The sequence below is a fragment of the Chelonia mydas genome, chromosome 3, assembly GCF_015237465.2.
Source record: "Chelonia mydas isolate rCheMyd1 chromosome 3, rCheMyd1.pri.v2, whole genome shotgun sequence".
Lineage (NCBI taxonomy): Eukaryota > Metazoa > Chordata > Testudines > Cheloniidae > Chelonia > Chelonia mydas.
In genome coordinates this window covers 1,765,196-1,787,752 of record NC_057851.1, presented here as the reverse complement: position 1 = coordinate 1,787,752, position 22,557 = coordinate 1,765,196, and the positions used below count along the sequence as shown (strand labels likewise).

At 55.0% G+C, this 22,557-nt stretch overlaps 1 protein-coding gene across 13 annotated transcripts in view; it reads left to right on the top strand.

Moving 5' to 3' along the window:
• The window catches only part of DNMT3A (DNA methyltransferase 3 alpha), a 266,976-nt gene that overhangs the window by 229,063 nt on the left and 15,356 nt on the right, over window positions 1–22,557 (top strand). For 9 of the 13 annotated variants that reach the window (XM_037893680.2, XM_037893678.2, XM_037893677.2 and 6 more), the window contains 4 exons: window positions 4,174–4,319; window positions 5,902–5,992; window positions 6,096–6,244; window positions 21,937–22,022. In XM_037893680.2, the coding sequence (XP_037749608.1) occupies window positions 4,174–4,319; window positions 5,902–5,992; window positions 6,096–6,244; window positions 21,937–22,022 (472 nt within the window). Of the gene's footprint in view, window positions 1–4,173; window positions 4,320–5,901; window positions 5,993–6,095; window positions 6,245–21,936; window positions 22,038–22,557 lie in introns of all 13 variants that reach the window. The other 4 variants (XM_037893676.2, XM_043541980.1, XM_043541984.1 and 1 more) reach the window with 2 other exon arrangements.

Sequence of the window (22,557 nt, the reverse complement as noted above, 5' to 3'; positions counted from 1 at the left end):
AGGTGTTTGCAAAGGAGGAGGAGTATCCCCCAAAGGGTACAGGGTAATTCTCCTTACAAGGAGTGGTGTTTATTTGCATGACTGTAGGGGGAACATGAGATTGATTTCTCTGTTTGAATTCATATCTTCATACCCGGCCCGCCACTTTTTAGTTTTGTTTGAATAATCCCATACACCTTTGGCCACAATATGCTGAAGGCAACGGCTTTTCCCCAGATCCAGCCCTGTCCCATTACACACCCAACACCAATGACCTTTTCCCTCCACCACACTTATCCATTGAGATGCATTTATTCCCACCGCTTCCCAAGTGTCATTGCTGTTCCATATTTTGTTTAACGGACGAGGCCCTTCAGTGAGGTCTGGGGACTTGAGTGGGATAGCCAGGACAGGAACACCAGTTTGAGAGTGGGCTGGGATGTGGCTGCAGACCCAGCAATTAGCAATATTAAGGGTCTGAGCTGTCCACACCTGCTGCTGGATAAAAGAATTGTCATTGTGGTCTCCCCAGACCGTAAGATACCAGCAGCCGAGGAACAGCGTCTGCTTCTGGCAACCCTTACGAGAGCGTAGATTGTAAGGTATTGCAGACTGTTCCTCTACGTCTTCTTCTGGAGTCAAAATTGACTGTGCGTTGTCCTGAGGTGATGATTGGTTCTCTGGGGATGGTGCCTTCTTACGCTGTGAAGCACGTATCCACGCTGCCATGCCAGATAGTTTAACAGCCGTCTGTGTAGTAAGCAGTACCTGATAAGGACCCTTCCACCGGGGCTCCAAGGCGTGCTTTCGATGATGGCGCCGTACGTAGACGCAATCACCTGGCTCGAGGTTGTGGCAAGCGTTGGAGGTGGGTTCTGTGGGCCAGGCAGCTCGAACCTGTGCATGGAAGTGACTTACAGCTTGCATTAGCCCCTTGCAATACTGAAGGAGCGCACTGTGAGTCAAGTTCAAATCTGGAACGGGAGTAATGGCAGTCATAGCTCGCATAGGGCGTCCCATAACAATTTCAAAGGGACTTAATTTATGCCTTCGGGATGGAGTGGATCTCATGTCCATAAGGGCTAATGGTAAGGCTACTGGCCAGCTTAATCCTGTAGAGTCACAAATTTTAGCAAGCTTATTCTTAAGTACACCATTTCGTCTTTCAACTGCTCCTGCACTCTGTGGGTGGTAGGGACAGTGCAGCAGGTGTTTGATATGCAATATACGGTCCAGGTGTTGAACAAGTTGTCCAGTAAAATGTGTACCCCGATCACTGGACAGAGCAGCAGGAATTCCCTTGGCAGGCATAATATGATTTAACAAACATTTGGCAACAGACAGTGAGTCAGCCTTGTGACAAGGAAAGGCTTCAATCCAACCAGAGAATAAACATACCATAACAATATAAATTCATATTATTGACACTTAGGCATTTGTACAAAATCAAGTTGCCAATGCAAGAACGGTGCTTGAGACAGACCCCAGAACCCCTGGGCCACTTTTACAGGTTTTCCAATATTATGGTAAATGGTACAGGCTGCACAGTGGCGAGCTGCAAAAGAGCTAAAATGGGGGGGGCCCACCATCCTGTCTTAGTTACAGCAGAGACCATCCCCTCCTTTCCGACATGCGAAACACCGTGTAGCAGGGCGGCCAGAGACGGGTAGAGTGCAAAGGGGGCTACAAAGGCGCCAGTAGGCGAGCGCCAAAAAGAATTGGGATCTAGAGAGCAACCTTGGGCAACCCAGGATTCTCTCTCGGTTTCTGGGGCAGAGTCTTGGAGCAGGGTGAGGTCAGTGAGGGACCAGGAGGGTAAGAGGAGAGCGGAGAACAAGGGAATCAGACATTTCGACTAGGCACGCTGCAGCAGCCACAGCACGCAGGCAGGGGGGTAAGCCTTGGGCAACAGGGTCTAAAGTGGCAGAGAAATAAGCCACTGGGCGGTTCTTTTCTCCGTGCATCTGAGTGAGAACTCCAAGTGCACACCTAGATTGTTCGTGGCAGAAAAGGGTAAAAGGCTTAGAATGGTCAGGCAGCCCTAAGGCAGGGGCAGAAGCCAAACCCTGTTTGAGGGAAACAAAGGCAGAATTGGCCTCAGGGGGCCACGGCATGGGGTCAGGCACAGAGAATCGAGTGAGTTCCTGGAGAGGTTTTGCAAGGGAGGCATATTGGGGAATCCATTGTCTGCAAAATCCAGCCATGCCTAAAAACGTCCGGACCTGGCGTGGGGAGCGGGGTCGGGGAAAGCTAAGGATAGCTTGGACGCGGTGGGAGAAAGTGCACGGGAACCCTGGGAGAGGAGAAGGCCGAGGTATGTGACAGAAGCTTGACAGAGTTGTAGTTTAGAGCGAGAAGCTTTGTGACCCTTATTTGCTAGGGCAGTAAGGAGCACTAAAGAGTCAGTTTCAGAGGCAGACAATGAAGGGGAACGGAGGAGTAGATCATCTACATATTGGACTAGTGTGGACCTGGACAGGAAAACAAGGTCAGCAAGGTCTCGGGCTAATGCTTGGGAAAAATATGATGGGCTTTCAGTATACCCCTGGGGCAGTGTGGTCCATGTGTACCCCTTGTAAGAAAAGGCAAACAGGAACTGGGGTCAGGGTGAACCGGGACAGAAAAGAAAGCAGAGCACAAATCAACAACAGTAAAATGAGTTGCATCTGGTGGGATAGAAGCCAGAATCTTTGAGAGAGGCAAGTTTTGATTCTGTCCACCTATGATTTGCCTCTTCCCACCACTGCATGAAACAATCAGCCTCTCTTTTTGCCAATGTAGTTTTAGGTTGGCCGAGTTTGTCTTTTAAGACGTCTACTCGGTCTTTGTCCCAAGATCCTAACAGTGGCCACTGAATTTTGGGATTCTCCTGAATTAGCCTAGACCATTTTTCCAGAAATTTACTGGAGTCCGGACCCTTCCTAAAATACGTAAACTGAGCCGGCATTCCTTTAGGGAACTGTCCCGACTTAGACGTCTGATTACCCATACAGGAGGACTTTACACACCAATCACACAAGAAGGAAAGTCGGGTTCGTCAGAGCGATGCCCGGTGCAACACACAAAAGGAGCCCACAGGCTACTGCCTCAATCGCCCTTGCTTTCACACCAAGGGCTTTACCCAAGGCGCAGTGCGGCTGCGATTGTGCAAATTTCACTCACTCAGACCGTGGGGACAGGAAGCCTTTGGTCAGCCGATCCCCGGACGGAGACGGCGCCCATACTCAAACACACCACAGGGAGGACGGATAGACACAGAGACAAGACAGTCCTCAGTCCGGACAAAACACAGGAATAATTACCTGACCAGATTCCTGATGTCAGATCCCGGGATCCCTACCAGAACAGAGTGGGAACCAAAAGGTTCGATGGCGTAGACTTCACTGTGGTCATGCACCCTTCCGTTCCTGTGGAGGACCATTCAGGCCAAATGCCCAGGTGCCGGCTTGCCACGGCCGTCCTAAGAACAGTCAGGAGTCACACAGCCCCAGTGAAGACGTTTGCCATCTCGGTGGGACCTCCAAATTGTCAAAGTCAGATTCAGGACTCACATAATTTGTCAGACCACTCTGTTTATTAGCAAAGCGCTTTGCCAATGCACCCAGATATATGTGAGCCAACTACTAAAAGCTCAAGCCAACCCATTTATACAGACAAGCCAAAGCCAATCCAACATAGGAGACAAAAGGAAGCAGAAACTGACAAATATACATACATATCTTACTTGCATACTAACGTTTACCAATCTCCTAGCTCAGTAGGAGCTCTAAGTTAATTAGTTTGAGGACCCATTGTCTCACCCTCCTTAATGTTTCTCTTCCTGACAACTATATTTCAACAAATCTTTCAAGCAGCATTTCTTTAATGAATTATAATTTCAATATAATTCATTCTACTTTCACAGGAGTAAGGAGCAAACTCGGGGGGGTGGTCCCCTGAATCAGTGGCCTCTGTAGTTCCCCACAGGGATACTACGAGTGTCCTGACTGCACCAGGTAGCTACAAGAAGCAGCTGCTTGAGTTCCATCGTTTTGTGTCGGAGGAGCCAGTGGTCCTGAGTCATTGCTCAGTGCTGAGAGGTCTCCTGGTGCGTCTGGTTTGGGATGATGTTCCCAATGGCAAGTGCTCCTTGGGGTGCTGTCCCCAGTGCCATCCTGCTGTTCCGTGCCTGACCCCTGCTCTATCTCCTGGCAGGTCTGCTGGTGCTGAAGGACCTGGGCATCCAGGTGGACCGCTACATCGCTTCCGAGGTTTGCGAAGACTCTATCACTGTGGGGATGGTGAGACACCAGGGCAAGATCATGTACGTCGGCGACGTCCGGAATGTCACCCAGAAACATGTACGTGCGGCTGCCATCTGCCTGCCCCGCTCACCTCCCTGCCCCCCCGGCAGGCATCCCCACTCAGCGGCTGCGTCTCACAGGGGAGCAGCGGTCCTCCGGGGGGGCGGGCTGAACCCTTTCCTAGAGTCACAGAGTTTAAGGTCAGAAGGGATGTGTGGTGGAGTATGCATGCTCCACCCCCTTTGGGCATGGTGACACCGCAGGTACAGGCTGTCAGACTGTGCTGGGACTCAAGACAGTGCGGCTCAATGGCCAGAGTCAGAGTGTCTGCCCTCGAGCACAGGGCTGCATGGCTCAATGGCCAGAGTCAATACAGCGGCCCTCGAGCATAGGGCTGCGTGGCCTAGTGGCCGGAGTCAAGATAGCGGCTCTCGAGTTCCGGGTATCACGGCCTAATCACCAAATCCGGGGGCTGCCACCAAAGTGGGGGGGTAGCTGGGGTAGGGGGACCCGGGCCCACTCGACCCAACCAGGTCCCAGCCCAGGGCCCTGACAGTGGTGGAGTGGTCCGCCACAGGGTCAGCGGGGAATCCAGCCGCCACACTCTGACCGTACACGGGTGGGAGATAACACTCACTCCACCTCCCTGGGCCGCTTCCTGAAGCTGCAGTCCGGGTTCCTCGGTGCCGGGGGCTCCATGGGACTCCAGTACAAAGGGCGGCCAGCACGTCCCTCGGCCTGCGCCGCTTCCCGCAGCCCCCATTGGCCTGGAGCGACGAACCACGGCCACTGGGAGCCGCGATCAGCCAAACCGGGGGACGTGGCAGGTAAACAAACCGGCCCCGGGCCGCCAGAGGCTTTCCCCGCACAAGTGGCAGACCGGCTTTGAGAACCACTGGCCTAGACTGCGAGCTGGGCTGCTCTCCTTTATACTAGCTCAGAAATTGGAGCGTGCCTAACTGGGTCTAAGGGGCAGGACTTCCTCCACCCGAAGTGTGGGATTAACCCTTTCTCGCCTGGTGCGGGGTTTGCACACCCCATCACAGCACCATTCAGTGATGTAGTCTGGCCTCCTGTGTGTCACCAGCCGGTCAGTTTCACCCAGTTACCCCTGTACTGAGCCGGGTAACTTGGCTCTGCTAACGCGTCTCCCAGAAAGGCAGCCAGGCTGTGTGTGAATTCATGCAATGGGGAAGAATCCATCTCTTCCCTTGGGAGTTTCCTCCAGGGCTTAGTCACCTGCATGGTTAACAAGGTGGGTGGTTTCTCATTGGATTTGTCTGGCAACAGTGTCCAGCCATGGGTTCTTGTTCTGCCTGTCTCCGCTAGAGGAAAGAGCCCTCTGGTACCTAGTATTTTCTCCCTGGGACAGTCCCTAGACTCTGGAATCAGGTTACCCCTCTGGCTCTCTTGGGATCAGCTAAACAGGAGGAGCTCGAAGTCGCACACCATGGCGCATTTTCTCCAGCCCTGGAATCATTTTTGTGGCTCTTTTCTGCAGTTTCTCAACATCTTTGTAAAATGTGGCCCCTGGAACAGGAGTCCATATTCCAGCCTCGGTTTCCCCACCACCGCATACCAAGGGGGACTCGCCTCCTTTGCCCCCCTAGCCCCTCACTGGTGTGTCTCTGTGTTGCAGATACAGGAGTGGGGCCCTTTTGACTTGGTGATTGGAGGGAGCCCATGTAATGACCTCTCCATTGTCAACCCTGCCAGGAAGGGTCTTTACGGTAGGTGTCCGAGCCAGCCATGCCTTCTCCCCCGCACTCCCGTCTAGGCTGAGGCAGGCTGTCAGCAGCTCACCCATGTCTCTTCTCTCTTCCTGCTGCCCAGAGGGCACCGGACGGCTCTTCTTCGAGTTCTACCGCCTTCTCCACGAAGCCCGGCCCAAGGAGGGCGATGACCGGCCCTTCTTCTGGCTCTTCGAGAACGTGGTGGCCATGGGGGTGAGCGACAAGCGGGACATTTCGCGCTTCCTAGAGGTGAGCACTACCATGGAAACCTGCTCGCCCTCCCCTAGTGCACATGAGGCTCGCCAGAGAGTCCTGAGCTCCCAGCAGCGTCTGGCTTTGGGTCTGGGGGGCTTCCGTAGACTGGTATCTGTCCGACGATTCCTCAGTGCCCGTGTGTCTGACTGAACCCTGGCATGAGGGGCAACGAGCATGGCCCAGCTGTGTGCACACATGCCCGGGGGTGGTTAGCTGGGCGGGGCCCGCTGTGACATGACACCCACCACCGAGAGGGGTGGCAAAGAGCCACAATGGGCAGGGGAAGGTAGATGAGGAGTCAGGAGGATATTTCCCCTCTGTTTGTTTGGTTCTCGTGCGACCTCTGCTCCAATCCCTTGTCCAGTTCTGGTGCCCACAGATCCAGGAGGAGGTGGCTACATTGGCGAGGGGTCCAAGAAGAGCCACAAGAATGATGAAAGGGTTAGAAATGCTGCCTCGTGGAGATAGACTGAATTCCTCCTTGCCTCAGCTTCACTCCATCCATACCTGTGCCCCCCGCTGCCTTTCCCTCCGCCCTGTCCCCTTCCCTTCGCATCCCAGCTAACGCCCCCCGCGGCACCCCCAGGCCATCCCTCCGCTCTCCCCACTGGGCTCTGTCTGCTCTCGTGAGCATGTGGCTCTTCAGGGCAGGGACTGGCTGCGACTGGCTTTGTGCAGCGCCCAGCACAGTGGGGCCTGGTCTGGAGTGACAAGGTGGGACCCCGCCTGGATGGCTCAGGGGGCGGGTACATGGAGCCCAGCATGTCTGGCAGCACAGAGCCAGCTGGCAGAGCACCCCCACGTGTCTCTGACACTGGCTGGGTCAGCTCTCCCTCAGGATTTTGTTTGGGGGGGAGGGGTCAGCTGCAGGAGGGGAATCTGAACCAGCTTTCCGGCTGCTCCCCTGCTGCAAGCGTTGGGTGGCTGACTGGAGCAGCGGGGCTGGGATTCCCAGCACTGCGTGCACCGGAGGGCTGGGCGTGCTGGCGTCTGAGCCCTTGCCCTGCAGGCCGTGGCCGTCGGTGCAGAACTTCTCTCCAGTAGCGTTTCCCTTCCAAGAGCCGCCCTGCCCTCTCGCCGCCTTCCGGGGCTGCTGAACGCAGTGGGTGCAGTGACCCAGTCTAACCACCCCAGTGCCCACTGCCCGGCCAGCTGCTCTGAACAGGTATCCACCCTGGGAGGGAGGAGCAGGCAGGAGTTCGCCCCACCCCACTCGGGGGAGACGCTTCCCAGTAGGGAGCTTCCCCCCCACACACATACAGACTCCCATGACCCCTAGTTCCACACTTCCCCCTTGGCTTAACGCCTTGCCCTGCTTTTAGTCCGCATGTCCCTTCTGACCCTGAGCCACGGCGCTCACCCCTGCGCCAGCCCTTGGCTCATTTCTCTGGCTCTTCTCTGAGCTCTCTCCACTTAGTCACTGGCTGGCTGGGAGAACTGAATTCAGTGTCTGGCGCCGCATGGAGGAGTGCTCTCGATGCCTCTGTGGGTGCAGCGCTGGATCCCATTGGCCAGATCCGCTGTCTGACTGCATAGCCAGCTCCTGCCGAATTCGCTGTCTGCTGTCAGCCCTGAGAATGTGATGCTCCTGATTCACAGACTCCCGCTCCCAGCAAAAGCTCTCTTGGGGTATTTGCTCCTCTGACAGGCAGGTTTTTAGATCCATGCATGTTTAAAGAGTGGTTTGTGTCCTTGCCGCACAGTGGTGTTGCAGAGCTGTCGCACCCCGGCATTGCAGCATCTCTGGGTTCTTACAGGGCTGCGCAGCGGCTCTGCGGGGCTAGGATGCAGTGTTACCGCACTGCCATGGAGCTGTGTTAGGAGCTGTGTTACCTGTGTTGGGGGCTGTGGTGCAGTGTTACCGCACTGCCATGGAGCTGTGTTAGGAGCTGTGTTACCTGCGTTGGGGGCTGTGGTGCAGTGTTACCGCACTGCCATGGAGCTGTGTTCGGCGGGGATGCAGAGTTACTTCAGTATTATGGAACTGCTGGGAGGATGCCGTGTTCCATCACGCTGACGACGCGGTTTTCGGGGATGTGATGCAGTGTTGCAGCAATCGTGTATCTTTGTTGGGGTCTGTGGTGCAGTGTTGCAGCACTGTCCCGGAGCTGGGCTGGGAGCTAGGATGCAGTGTTCTTCTTTGAGTGTTTGCTCATGTCCATTCCAGTATAGTTGTGTGCGTGTCACGTGCACCGTCACCAGAAATTTTTCCCCTAGTGATATCCGTCAAGTCGACTCTGGTGACCCCTGGAGAGCCGCCTTCCTTGCACGGTATATAGGGACCTGCCGACCCACCGCCTCCTCAGTTCCCTCTTCCCATCCATGGAATGGTCTTGTTCTCTTGCTCTGCAAGCAATCTCCTTAGTGGTTTCCTGGAAATAGATTGTAGACAGAGTGTAAAGAGTTCAGTTAGTTGCCGTTAGCAAATAGTGAGATTTGGGTACTTGTAAGCTCCTGCCCTGTGGGGCTTGCCTCGGACCCAGGGCTTCAAACAGCCCGGCAGCTGCCGGAACTGCCTTGGAGAGGCCACGTTCCTGATAAGTGCCGGACCCGTAAGAACTTTAAGCCCAGAACTAAGAACGAGAGAGAAACTGGACTCAAATTTCTCGTAATGGAGGTGGCACTTCGCCCTTCATCGGAGCCCGACCCAGCATCAAGCCCCTCCTCCATCAGGAGTGCCCCAGCCTTAGTAGAGAGGCTCAGCGGGGTCCAGGATCCCTGGCACCAGCTGTATGGCACCGACAAACTGCTCCAGCCACCAAGAAGTCAACCCTGGCTGGTTGGCACCGCTCCCCATCACTGGTGCTGAAGAAAAAGAAAAAGTCAGACCGGTGACGATCCCCTCTGAGGAGTGCCACAGAGAGAGTGAGACCCGTGCTGGGCCATTCTCAGACAGACAGCAACCAGCCTGCGCTGTTGATTCCAGCCCCAGAAAGGGGCCCGTCGAGTCTGGTGCATATGGACACCCCGCCTGGGATGAGCCATAGAGGGGACTCAGCCCTGGTCATGCCACTTACACCAGAGGCATATGAAACAGCAAGAAGCCTTCTGTCCCTTCTAACGCCTTCCCTGAGCCAAGGCCCATCACGGACAGCCCCCGTCCCGTGGAGGCAAGTGCCAGTCTTGGGCAAGCTGACAGTGACGGTGAGACAGCGCACTCCGCGGGATCGCAAGCCTCTTCAGCACCATTCGTGGCTCCAGTCCCGATCCTGGATATCTGCTGGGCAGTGACCTGGTCTTCTGTCCACATGTTCACCACGCACTACACCATCACTCAGCCGGCCAGAAGTGATGCAGTTTTTGGTACAACAGAGTCCAATCTGTCTCAGCAAAACGCCAGTCCCACCACCTGACTGACTGACTGCTTGGGAATCACTTCGACGGGAATGGACATGAGCAAGCACTTGAAGAAGAAAGAACGGTTACCTACCTCTCGTAACAGCTGTTCTTCGAGATGTGTTGCTTATGCCCATCCCAAGGCCCACCCGCCTGCCCCTCTGTCGGAGTTCCGGCAAGAAGCAACCGAGGAGGAGGTGGGTCGGCCGGTCCGTATGCGCCATGAAGGCGCCACTCCAGGGGCACCGGAGTCAACCCAGCGGACACCACTAGGGGGAAACTTCCAGTGATGGTGCATGCAGTGCGCACACACCTGTATTGGAACGGACCGGAGCAGCACACCTCAAAGAGCAGCCCTCCCGGAACGGTTAGGAACTGTATTTCCAGCGTTATCACGGAGCTGGGGTGCAGTGTTGCAGCACCGTCAGAGTGCTCTGTTCCGGTCTGTAGTGCAGTATTGCAGCCATCCCGGGTGGCCTGCTGGGGTCTGCGATCAGTGTTGCAGCACGGTCAGAGCGCTGTGAAGCGGGGCTGAGCTGTGGTGTTGGGGCACTCCTTGTGTGGTGGGCTGTGAGGCAGCGTTCCAGCACGGTCATGGAGCTGTGATCAGAGGTGAAAGTAAGCCACTGCGCCCCGGTATGGTATACCGGCAAGGGCCTGTGCGCCGTACTGGGGTGGGCCAGCTTCCCCAGACAGCAATGTAAAGGGCCTGGGGCTCCCAGCAGCTACCGACCCGGGCCCTTTAAATCGCCGCTGGAGCCCTGCCACCACCTCCCCAGGGCTCCGGCAGCAGGGCTCCAGGGCTGATTTAAAGGGCCCGGGGCTCCGGCCACCGTGACAGCCCCCGGGCCCTTTAAATAGCTGTCAGAGCCCCGCCACCGCTGCCCCAGGGCTCCGGGGACAATTTAAAGGACCCGGGGCGGTAGCAGCAGTGGGAGCCCCGGGCCCTTTAAATCGCCGCCGGAGCCCCAGGGTAGCAGTGGCAGCCGGGGGCTCCGGCAGCAATTTAAAGGGCTCGGGGCTCCTCTGCAGTAGCGGTGGCTGGGAGCCCCTGACCCTTTAAATCACGCCCGAGCCCTGGGGCTCCCAGCCGCCTCTGCAGCTGGTAGCTCCGGGGTGATTTAAAAGGCCCGGGGCTCCCAGCTGCTGCTACCACAGTCCCAGCCCGGGACCCTTTAAATCTTGATTTAAAGGGTCAGGGGATGTAAAGGTCCTGCCTCTTCCAGTAGAGGCCCCTTCCCGCCTAAGGACTCCGGAGTACCAGTACGTCCTTTAAGTTACTTTCACCGCTGACTGCGATGCAGCGTTCCAGCACGGTCATGGACCTCTATAAGGGGCTGGGATGCAGTGTTGCAGTGCTATCGTGGAGCTGTGTTGGGGGCTGGCATCCAGGACTTGGTGGTGATGGGGGACTTCATCCACCCAGACATCTGCTGGGAAAACAGCACAGCAGGGCACAGATTATCCAACAAGTTCTTGGAATTTATTGGAGACAATTTTTTTATTTCAGAAGGTGGAGACAGCTACCAGGGGAGAGGGTGTTCTAGATTTGATTTTGACAAATAGGAAGGAACTGGTTGAGAATTTGAAAGTGGAAGGCAGCTTGGGTGAAAGTGATTAATGATCTGGAGGATGGTGTGGTTTGCACCCTCAGCAAGTTTGCAGAAGACACTAAACTGGGAGGAAAGGTAGGTGCGCTGGAGGATAGGGATAGGATACAGAGGGACTTAGACAAATTAGAGGGTTGGGCCAAAAGAAATCTGATGAGGTTCAACAAGGACAAGTGCAGGGTCCTGCACTTAGGACGGAAAAACCCCAGGCACCGCTACAGACTAGGGACCGAATGGCTCGGCAGCAGTTCTGCAGAAAAGGACCTAGGGGTTACAGTGGACGAGAAGCTGGCTATGAGTCAACAGTGTGCCCTTGTTGCCAAGAAGGCCAATGGCATTTTGGGATGTATAAGTAGGGGCATTGCCCGCAGATCGAGGGACATGATCGTTCCCCTCTATTCGACTTTGGTGAGGCCTCATCTGGAGTACTGTGTCCAGTTTTGGGCCCCACACTACAAGAAGGATGTGAAAAATTGGAGAGAGTCCAGCGGAGGGCAACAAAAATGATTAGGGGGCTGGAGCACATGAGTTATGAGGAGAGGCTGAGGGAACTGGGATTATTTAGTCTACGGAAGAGAAGAATGAGGGGGGATTTGATAGCTGCTTTCAACTACCTGAAAGGGGGTTCCAAAGAGGATGGATCTAGACTGTTCTCAGTGGTAGCAGAGGACAGAACAAGGAGTAATGGTCTCAAGTTGCAGTGGGGGAGGTCTAGGTTGGATATTAGGAAAAACTTTTTCACTAGGAGGGTGGTGAAGCACGGGAATGCATTACCTAGGGAGGTGGTGCAATGTTCTTCCTTAGAGGTTTTTAAGGCCCAGCTTGACAAAACCCTGGCTGGGATGATTTAAATGGGGATTGGTCCTGCTTTGAGCAGGGGGTTGGACTAGATGACCTCCTGAGGTCCCTTCTGTGACCAAGTGGGACTGTTCTTAATGTTTCCTCTGAATACTGTAGGGGTGCCTCAGTTTCCCATATGCATTTCTTAAGTCTCTAGGAGGTGGGATAAGGGGGTGTAATTGTTGCAGAGCAAAGCGCCAGGGTACATAAATGGCCGACACTCTGTCTCCTGGCAACGGATGGCCTGGGCCCTTCCCCCCTGCCAGGTGAGAGCTAAAGGGTTGGAGAACAAAGGAATCAGGTGACCACCTGGCCCGGGAATGGGACAAAGCCCAGAGGAGGAGGGGCTGGAGAGAGTTTCAGTTTGGGGCAGGCTGGGGACGTGGAGTGAAGGGTAGGCGTGGTTGTCTGGATCACTGCCCCCCAAAATGGACCCGCCTCAGGGGTCTGTTCTCTGTACCTACAAGCTCTGTTTTAGACCGTGTTCCTGTCGTCTAATAAACCTCTGTTTTACTGGCTGGCTGAGAGTCCCGTCTGACTGCAAAGTTGGGGTGCAGGACCCCCTGGCTTCCCCAGGACCTCGCCTGGGCAGACTCGCTGTGGGAAGCACACGGAGGGGCAGAGGAGGCTGAATGCTCCGAGGTCAGACCCAGGAAGGTGGAAGCCATGTGAGCTTTTTGCCCTGCAGACAGGCTGCTCACAGAGAGGAGACTTCCCCAGAGTCTTGACTGGCTTCCTAGGGAGCAGTTCCAGAGCATCGCCCGGGGACGCCGTGACACCTTCCAACCCTGATATTCTGTGATTCCATGATCAGGAAATGATAAGAGTTCATGATTCTAAGGAATAGTAGGAGGGAGAACAGCACACTAAAGACAGTGGATTTCAAGAAGGCAGACTTCAGCAAACTCAGGGAGTTGGTAGGTAAGATCCCACGGGAAGCAAGTCTAAGAGGAAAAACAATGGAAGACAGTTGGCAGTTTTTCAAAGAGACATTATTAAGGGCACAAGAGCAAACTATCCTACTGCGTAGGAAAGACAGGAAGCCTGGCAAGAGACCACCCTGGCTTATCCAGGAGACTGTCAATGATCTAAAAATCAAAAAAGCATCCTACAAAAAGTGGAAACTAGATTAAATTACAAAGGATGAGTATAAACAAACAGCACAAGTATGTGGGGCAAAATTAGAAAGGCCAAAACACAAAACGAGATCAAACTAGCCAGAGACATAAAGGGTAACAGGAAAACATTCTACTACTACATTAGAAGCAAGAGGAACACCAAGGACAGGGTAGGCCCGTTACTCATTGAGGGGGGGAAATAATAACAGAAAATGTGGAAATGGCAAAGGGGCTTAATGACTTCTTTGTTTCGGTTTTCACCAAGGTTGGTGGTGACTGGATGTCTAATGTAGTGAATGCCAGTGAAAATGAGGTAGGATCAGAAGAGGCTAAAATAGGGAAAGAACAAGTTAAAAATTACTTGGATAAATTAGATGTCTTCACGTCACCAGGGCCTGATGAAATGCATCCTATAATACTCAAGGAGCTCACTGAGGAGATATCTGAGCCATTAGCGATTATCTTTGAAAAGTCATGGAAGACAGGAGAGATTCCAGAAGACTGGAAAAGGGCAAATCGAGTGCCAATCTATAAAAAGGGAAATAAGGACAACCCGGGGAATTACAGACCAGTCAGCTTAACTTCTGTACCCAGAAAGATAATGGAGCACATAATTGAGCCATCAATTCGCAAACATCTAGAAGATAATAAGGTGATAAGTAACAGTCCGCATGGATTTGTCAAAAACAAATCGTGTCAAACCAACCTGATAGCTTTCTTTGACAGGGTAACAAGCCTTGTGGATAGGGGGAAAGTGGTAGACGTGGTCTATCTTGATTTTAGTAAAGTTTTTGATACTGTCTTGCATGACCTTCTCATAAACAAACAAGGGAAATGGAACCTAGATGGAGCTACTATAAGGTGGGTGCAAAACTGGTTGGAAAATCATTCCCAGAGAGTAATCATCAATGGTTCACAATCATGCTGGAAGGGCGTAACGAGTGGAGTCCCACAGGGATCAATTCTGCGTCCAGTTCTGTTCAGTATCTTCATCAGTGATTTAGATAATGGCATATAAAGTTTGTGAATGATACCAAGCTGGGATGGGTTGCGAGTGCTTTGGAGGATAGGATTAAAATTCAAAATGATCTGGACAGACTGGAGAAATGGTCTGAAGTAAATAGGATGATATTCAATAAGGACAAATGCAAAGTACTCCACTTAGGAAGGAACACGCAGTTGCACAAATATCAAATGGGAAATGACTGCCTAGGAAGGAGTACTGCGGAAAGGGATCTGGGGGTCATAGTGGATCACAAGCTAAATATGGGTCAACAGTTGCAGAAAAACTGTTGCAGAAAAAGTGAACATCATTCTGGGATGTATTAGCAGGAGTGTTATAAGCAAGACGAGAAGTAATTCTTCTGCTCTACTTTGCGCTGATTAGGCCTCAACTGGAGTATTGCGTCCAGTTCTGGGCACCACATTTCAGGAAGGATGTGGACAAATTAGAGAGACTCCAGAGAAGAGTGACAAAAATTATTAATGGTCTAGAAAACATGACCTATGAGGGAAGATTGAAAAAATTGGGTTTGTTTAGTCTGGAGAAGAGGAGACTGAGGGGGGACGTGATAATTTTCAAGTATGTAAAAGGTTATTACAAGGAGGAGGGAGAAAAATTGTTTTTCTTAGCCTCTGAGGACAAGACAAGAAGCAATGGGCTTAAATTGCAGCGAGGGCTGTTTAGGTTGGACATTAGGAAAATCTTTCTCACTGTCAGGGTGGTGAAGCACTGGAATAAATTGTGTAGGGAGGTTGTGGAATCTCCATCATTGGCGATGATTAAGAGCAGGTTGGACAAACACCTGTCAGGGATGGCCTAGATCACACTTAGTCCTGGCAGGAACGCGGGGGACGGGACTAGATGACTTCTCAAGGTCCCTTCCCGTCCTGTGATTCTGTGCAGTGTTACAGCAATGTCGTGGAGCTGTGTTGGGGGCTGGGATGCAGTGTGGCAGGACTGTCATGGGCTCTGTTGGAGGTTGGGATGCCGTCTTGCAGCACTGACATGGATCTGTGTTTCTGTCTGGGCTGCAGTATCCTGCAGCTGTGTTGGGGGCTGGGATGCAGTGTGGCAGCACTGTCATGGAGCTGTACTGGGGGCTCGGATGCAGTTTTCAGCACTACCTTGGAAGTGTGTTAGGAAGTGGGATGCTGTGTCGTAGCAGTATAATGGAGCTGTATTTGGGGCTGCAATGCAAAGTGATAGAACTGTCATACAGCTGTGTTGGGGGCTGGTATTTAGTGTTACAGTGGGACGCAGCAGGGACTGAGTGGGGCGGATTGACCTAGGAATGTGGCAGGGGAGTTTACTGGGACTGTCTGATCAGTGATGAGATAGCAGGGGGTGACTTCACTGGCTGTCACCTGAGCCGGGAGGGGGGTTGGGTCCAGGTGACACCTTCTGCCCGGGAAACTGGACAAAGGCTGGGGGAGGAGCTGGGGGGAGGCTGGGGGAGTCGGCTGGAGGGGTTTCATTTTTGGAGTGAGGTGGGGAAGAGGAGGGAGCCCCCAGAGCTGGGGACTAATCTCCCTGCCCCCCAGAAGGACCTGACTAAGGGGTCCTGTTTATGCCTGCAAGCTCTGGTCTGGACTGTGTTCCCGTCGTCTCTAATAAACCTTCTGTTCTACCGGCTGGCTGAGAGTCGTGGTGAATCGCAGGAAGAGGGGTGCAGGGCCCTGACTCCCCCAATCTCCGTGACAGCCGGTCAATCGGGTGGGATGTACTGTACCCTGTGGATGGCGCTTCCTGCAGTAAGTGACTGGGGAGCAGTAAAATGAAGGGGGATTGACGGGGACCAGGCGTGCTGAAGAGTCAGAGAGGAGCGGTTTCAGGGGGCGGAGGAGCTACGCTTAACCCCTGGGAGTGTGTGACCAGCGAGAAGGACTGTTGCAGTAACGGGGTCCCGCTGGGGACTGCAGTGAGCAGACTCAGGGGCGGAGGAGTCTGGGCTCGACCCTGGGAGAGAGGTGGTGACCTGGAGAAGGGCTGACACACTAGGGGTTCCTCCTGGAAACCATGGGGAGCTGCGAGTGCACAGGCCCGTGAGTGGCCAGCAGGGAGATGTATGCGAAGCGCCTTAAGAGCGACCTGGTGGAGCTGTGCAGGCAGAGGGGGCTGCGCAGTGGGAAGTGCACCAAGGAACAGCTGATTGCCCAGCTGGAGGAGGAGGATCGCTCGAATGACCCGATCCCTGTCTCTGAGGGAAGCAGCCCGGCAGATGCAGGGCGGGCACCAGTGTCTGTCCCAGCTGGGAGTGGTCAGATGGCTGCCGAGGGCATCCCGAGACCCCTCCTACCTATGCCTCGGGGAGGGGCTGGGAGGAGCCCAGCAAATTCTGAGGGCACCCTGACCCCGGCAGCCAGCAGGGGATCCTCCCAGTGGAGCTCCCCATCCCTGGAGCTGAGGTGGCTGGAATGGGAGAGGGAGATAAAATTGAGAGAGTTGGAAGATCACGAAAAAGAGCGAGAGGATCGCGAAAGGCAGCGTCAGCATGAACTGGAGTTGGCCAGGCTGAGGAGCAGCGAGCCCCGAGCTGCGGTGAGTGATGGGGGACCCAGGACTGCATGGAGCTTTGATAAGTGCCTCCTGGCCCAGCGTAAGGAAGGGGAGGACATAGATGACTTCCTGATGGCCTTTGAGAACGCCTGCGAGATGCACAGGGTTGACCCTGCAGACAGGCTCCAGTTTCTCACCCCCTTACTGGACCCCAAAGCCGTGGCAATGTACAGCTGAATGAAAGGGATGGAGGCAGGGGACTATGAACTATTCAAAAAGGCCCTGCTCCGTGAGTTTGGGCTGACTCCCGAGATGTACCGGAGAAGGTTCCAGAGTCAGCGTAAAGCCCCTGAGGGCACATATCTAGAATTGGCCACCCGCATGGAGGGACATGCCCGCAAATGGGCAGATGGGGCCCAGATGAAGGAGGACCTGGTTCAACTGATGGTACTGCAGCAACTGTATGAGTGGTGCCCATCTGACCTGAGGCTGTGATTGGTGGACAAATATCCAGAGAACCCGCAGCACGCAGGGCAGCTGGCTGACAAGTTAGTGAACAGTCAGTCAGGGGGTAGCAGGGAGGAGTCCCAAAGGATCAGGCCCGCCCTGATGCAGAGAGAGAGTCACCCTAGGACCTCCCAAAGGGGGACTATGGAGAACCCCCTTCCGAGGGGAACATCCAGCGTCAGGCCCAACCGACTGGCTCAAGGGGACCAACGGGACATGAGTTGCTATCACTGTGGCCAGAGAGGCCACATACGGACCCAGTGCCCCAAGCTCAGAGACAGACTGAGCAGACCGAACCCACCCAGGGTTAACTGAGTAGGGACCCAGCCGGACAAGGGGCAGACGGCCCAGGCAAGGGGGGCTCGCAGCGTACCAACTGCTCAGGAGGGAGGAGGGCCCCAAACCAGCTCCTCTGGAGGGCTGGATGCTCCGGACTCAAGGTTGGCATTTTAGAAGGTGGGTGCGGGGCTGTCCCTGCGGAGCGAGTGCCTTGTTCCCCTGGAGGTGGATGGGAGAAAGGTCAGTGGATACTGGAATATGGGCACTGAGGTGATGCTGGCCTGGCCCAAGGTGGTGGCCCCAGATCGGGTGGTGCACAACACCTACCTGACCCTGACGGGGGTGGGCAGGACCCCATTCAAGGTGCCCGTGGCGAGGGTACATCTGAAATGGGGGGACAAAGAGGGCCCCAAGGATGTGGGGGTGCATCAACATTTACCCACTGAGGTGTTGATGGGGGGTGACCTAGAGGACTGGCCAAGCAACCCCCGGAACACCCTGGTCATGACCCATAACCAGAGCCGCCGAGGGTACCGAGGGCTGGTGGGGAGGGAGTGCCCAGGAACAAGGCTCGGAGAGGCTGTGGCCTCAGACCCGGCCAGTGAGAGGGAGCCAGTCCCCATCCCTTCCCCAGCCGCTGAATTCCAGGCCGAGTTGAGGAAAGATCCCTCCTTACGGAAGCTCAGGGACCTGGCCAACCTCAGTGTGGGACGGACCATGAGGAGAGGCTGCCAGGAGAGGTTCCTGTGGGAGAAGGGGTTCCTGTACCGAGAATGGGATCCCACAAGCGAAGTAGAGTCCTGTGGGATCAGGAGGCAGCTGGTGGTCCCCCAGAAGTATCGTCGCAAGCTACTGTACCTGGCCCATGACATCCCCGTCTCAGGGCACCAGGGAATCCTGCGCACCCGGCAGAGGTTGCTACAGAACTTTTACTGGCCCGGGGTCTTTACCACGGTCCGGCAGTATTGCCGATCCTGTGACCCCTGTCAGAGGGTGGAAAAGGCCCGGGACAAGGGGAAAGCGGCTTTGAGACCTTTGCCCATCATAGAGGAGCCTTTCCAGAAGGTGGCCATGGACATCGTGGGGCCTCTCAGCAAGACGACCCAGTCAGGGAAGAAATACATTCTGGTGGTGGTAGATTTCGCCACCCACTGCCCCGAGGCAGTGCCCTTAGCTTCCATTGAAGCCGACACCATGGCAGATTCGCTCCTGACCATTTCCAGCCGCGTGGGGTTCCCCAAGGAAATCTTGACAACCCAAGGATCCAACTTCATGTCGGCCCTGCTCCGGTGCTTGTGGGAGAAATGTGGGGTCTGGCACAACTGGGCCTCAGCTTATCACCCCCAGTCCAATGGGCTGGTGGAGAGGTTCAACGGGACCCTAAAGATGATGGTGAAAACCTTTATGAACCAGCACCCGCAGGACTGGGACAAGTACTTACCTCACCTGCTGTTCACATACAGGGAAGTGCCCGAGGAGTCTACTGGGTTTTCACCTTTCAAACTGTTATATGGAAGGAGGGTAAGGGGGCCCCTAGACCTGATGAGAGACGAATGGGAGGGGAAGGCCACTCCTGATGGGGAATCAGTGGTGGAGTATGTCCTGACCGTCTGAGAAAGACTTGCTGAGCTCATGGGCTTGGCCAAGGAGAATCTGGCTAGATCCCAGAGGAAGCAGAAGGTCTGGTATGACCGCACAGCGCAGGCCTACGCCACCGGCGATCCGGTGATGGTTCTCATCCCCATGAGGAAAAACAAACTACAGGCCACCTGGGAAGGTTGTCGTTTTAAGGTTGTCAAGCCATTGGTAAACTATGTGGTGGAGCTGTCAAACCGGGCGCACCACCGACGGGTGTACCATGTGAATATGATGAAGCCATATTATGCCAGGGAGAATGTGGTGTTGGCCATGTGTGGACATTGGGAGGAGCAGGGAGATGACCCTTTAGTAGATCTATTCCCTGAGACAGGAGCTGGCTCCCCTCTGGAAACAGTTCCTCTCTCCGATCAGCTAACACCTGGCCAGCAAGCTGAGGTCAGGGGGGTGCTGCATCCGTACCGACAGCTGTTTTCCAACCAGCCTGGACGCACTAATCTGACTGTCCACCGGGTGCAGACAGGGTCGCACCCGCCAATAAGATGCTCCCCCTTCCGAGTCACAGGAAAAACTGCTCGGGACCTGGAACGAGAGGTCCGGGACATGCTGGCTTTGGGGGTGATCTAGCCATCGGCCAGCCCTTGGGCCTCACATTTGGGCTGGTCCCCAAAATGGACGGGTCGGTCCGGTTCTGTGTGGACTATCGGAAGCTCAATGCCATCACTGTATCTGATGCCTACCCCATGCCCAGGCCTGACGAGCTCCTAGACAAGCTGGGAGGAGCTCGGTACCTTACCACCATGGACCTTACAAAGGGCTACTGGCAAGTGCCATTGGATGCAAATGCCCGGCTGAAATCGGCCTTTATCACCCCTCTTGGCTCTGTGAGTTCCTGGCCCTGCCTTTCAGCCTCAAGGGAGCGCCGGCCACCTTCCAGCGCCTGGTGGATCAGCTACTGAGGGGGATGGAGAGTTTTGCCGTGGCGTATATTGACGACATCTGTCTTTAACCTGGGACACATGGTCCTCCCAGGTCTGGCTAGACAAGTGCTGGATCGACTCCAGGGGGCTGGGCTGACCATAAATGCGGAGAAGTGCAAGGTGGGGATGGCCGAAGTATCTTACCTGGCCCACTGGTTGGGGAGCGGCTGCCTAAAGCCAGAACCAGCCAAGGTGGAGGTGATCAGAGACTGGCCCGCGCCCCAAACCAAAAAGCAGGTCCAGGCCTTTATTGGGATGGCGGGGTATTATCGAAGATTTGTGCCCCACTTTAGCACCATAGCTGCCCCCATCACTGAGCTATGCAAGAAGGGGAAGCCAGACAAGGTGGTCTGGACCGAGCAGTGCCAGGAGGCTTTCCGGGCGCTGAAGGAGGCTCTGGTCAGTGGCCCAGTTCTGGCAAACCCAGACTTTGACAAGCCCTTTATGGTGTTCACCGACGCCTCCGACACGGGACTGGGGGCAGTGTTAATGCAGGAGGATGAAAAGGGGGAGAGACACCCCATCGTGTACCTGAGCAAGAAGTTGCTATCCCGGGAGCAGAACTACGCGGCCATCGAGAAGGAGTGCCTGGCCGTGGTGTGGGCCCTTAAGAAACTAGAGCCCTATCTCTTCGGGCGACACTTCACCGTCTACACCGACCACTCTCCCCTGACCTAGCTGAACCAGATGAAAGGAGCCAACGCCAAGCTCCTGAGGTGGAGCCTGCTCCTGCAGGATTACGACATGGACGTGGTCCACGTGAAGGGAAGTGCTAACATGATAGCGGATGTGCTGTCCCGGAGAGGGGGCCCCGAACTTCCCCAGGTCACTGGTCACAGTGACCCCACTCAGTTCAGTCTCGAAGGGGGGAGAGATGGGACGCAGCAGGGACTGAGTGGGGCGGATTGACCTGCCAATGTGGCAGGGGAGTTTACTGTCTGATCGGTGATGAGATAGCAGGGGGTGACTTCACTGGCTGTCACCTGAGCCGGGAGGGAGGTTGGGTCCTGGTGACACCTTCTGCCTGGGAAACTGGACAAAGGCTGGGGGAGGAGCTGGGGGAGTCAGCTGGAGGGGTTTTGTTTTTGGAGTGGGCTGGGGAAGAGGAGAGAGCCCCCAGAGCTGGGGACTAATCTCCCTGCCCCCAAGAAGGACCTGACTAAGGGGTCCTGTTTATGCCTATAAGCTCTGGTCCGGACTGTGTTCCTGTCGTCTCTAATAAACCTTCAGTTCTACCGGCTGGCTGAGAGTCATGGTGAATCTCAGGAAGTGGGGGTGCAGGGCCCTGATTCCCCCAATCTCCGTGACATACAGCACAGTCATAGAGCTGTGTTGGGAGCTGGGATGCAGTGTCGCAGTGCTCTCGTGGAGCTCTCTTGGGGGCTGGGATGCAGTGTTCCAGCATGATCGTGGAGCTGTGTTGGGGGCTGGGATGCAGTGTTGCAGTGCTGTCGTGGAGCTGTGTTGGGGGCTGGGATGCAGTGTTGCAGTGCTCTCGTGGAGCTGTGTTGGGGGCTGGGATGCAGTGTTGCAGTGCTCTCGTGGAACTCTCTTGGGGGCTGGGATGCAGTGTTGCAGTGCTCTCGTGGAGCTCTCTTGGGGCTGGGATGCAGTGTTTCAGTGGTGTGGAGCTGTGTTGGGGGCTGGGATGCAGTGTGACAGTACTGTTGTGGGGCTCTGTTCAGGGGCTGGAATCCAGTGTTGCTGCACTGTTATGGGGTTGTGTTTGGGGGCTGGGGTGCAGTGTTACAGGACAGTCACGGAGCTGTGTTAGGGATTGGGATGCAGTGTTACAGCGCTGTCACGAAGCTGTGTTAGGGATTGTGATGCAGTGTTACAGCACTGTCATGGAGCTGTGTTGCAGCACATTTGTGCTGTGGGCATGTTGTGTTACTTTACTGCTTTTTTTCCTTGTTTGCAGTCCAACCCAGTGATGATTGATGCCAAAGAGGTGTCTGCAGCGCACAGGGCCCGGTACTTCTGGGGTAACCTTCCCGGTATGAACAGGTTGGTGAGAGCATGGTGAGAGAACCCCGAGTTTTGGGCCGTTTGCTTCTTGCATGATAGCGGAGCAGGGGCCGGGGGATTGCCAGCCAGCATAACTCATTTTAATCGTGCCTCTTCGAACCAGCCTTTGGAGCCCTTCAGCCCCTTAGCACTCAGCCTATTCTCTGTTGTTCGGTGCTACTGTAGGCATGAAGGGGCCAGGTCACCCGTGTGTGCTCCGAGCAGGGCACCCCAGGCCGTGAGGAGTGCGGGTAATCGGGTTGTAGATTTCACCCCCAGCTGTTTGCCCTCCACTCTGCAGAGCAGCCTTTGGGGGCACATGGGAGCTCAGAACTCCTGATTTCTACCCTGAGCACATCCCCACAAAGAGACAAAGTCCCAGGCTCCTCTCTCCTCCAGGAATCCCGGCGTGGCTCCCACCAGCGTAGCTCAGCCCTTTCCGTTCGAGGAACGTTCACTGTGTGTTCCCATGGCCCTCGGCACCTGACGCTCACTCTTTGCACTCTTTGCAGAGCACTGAGAGCCCAGGCCAGGG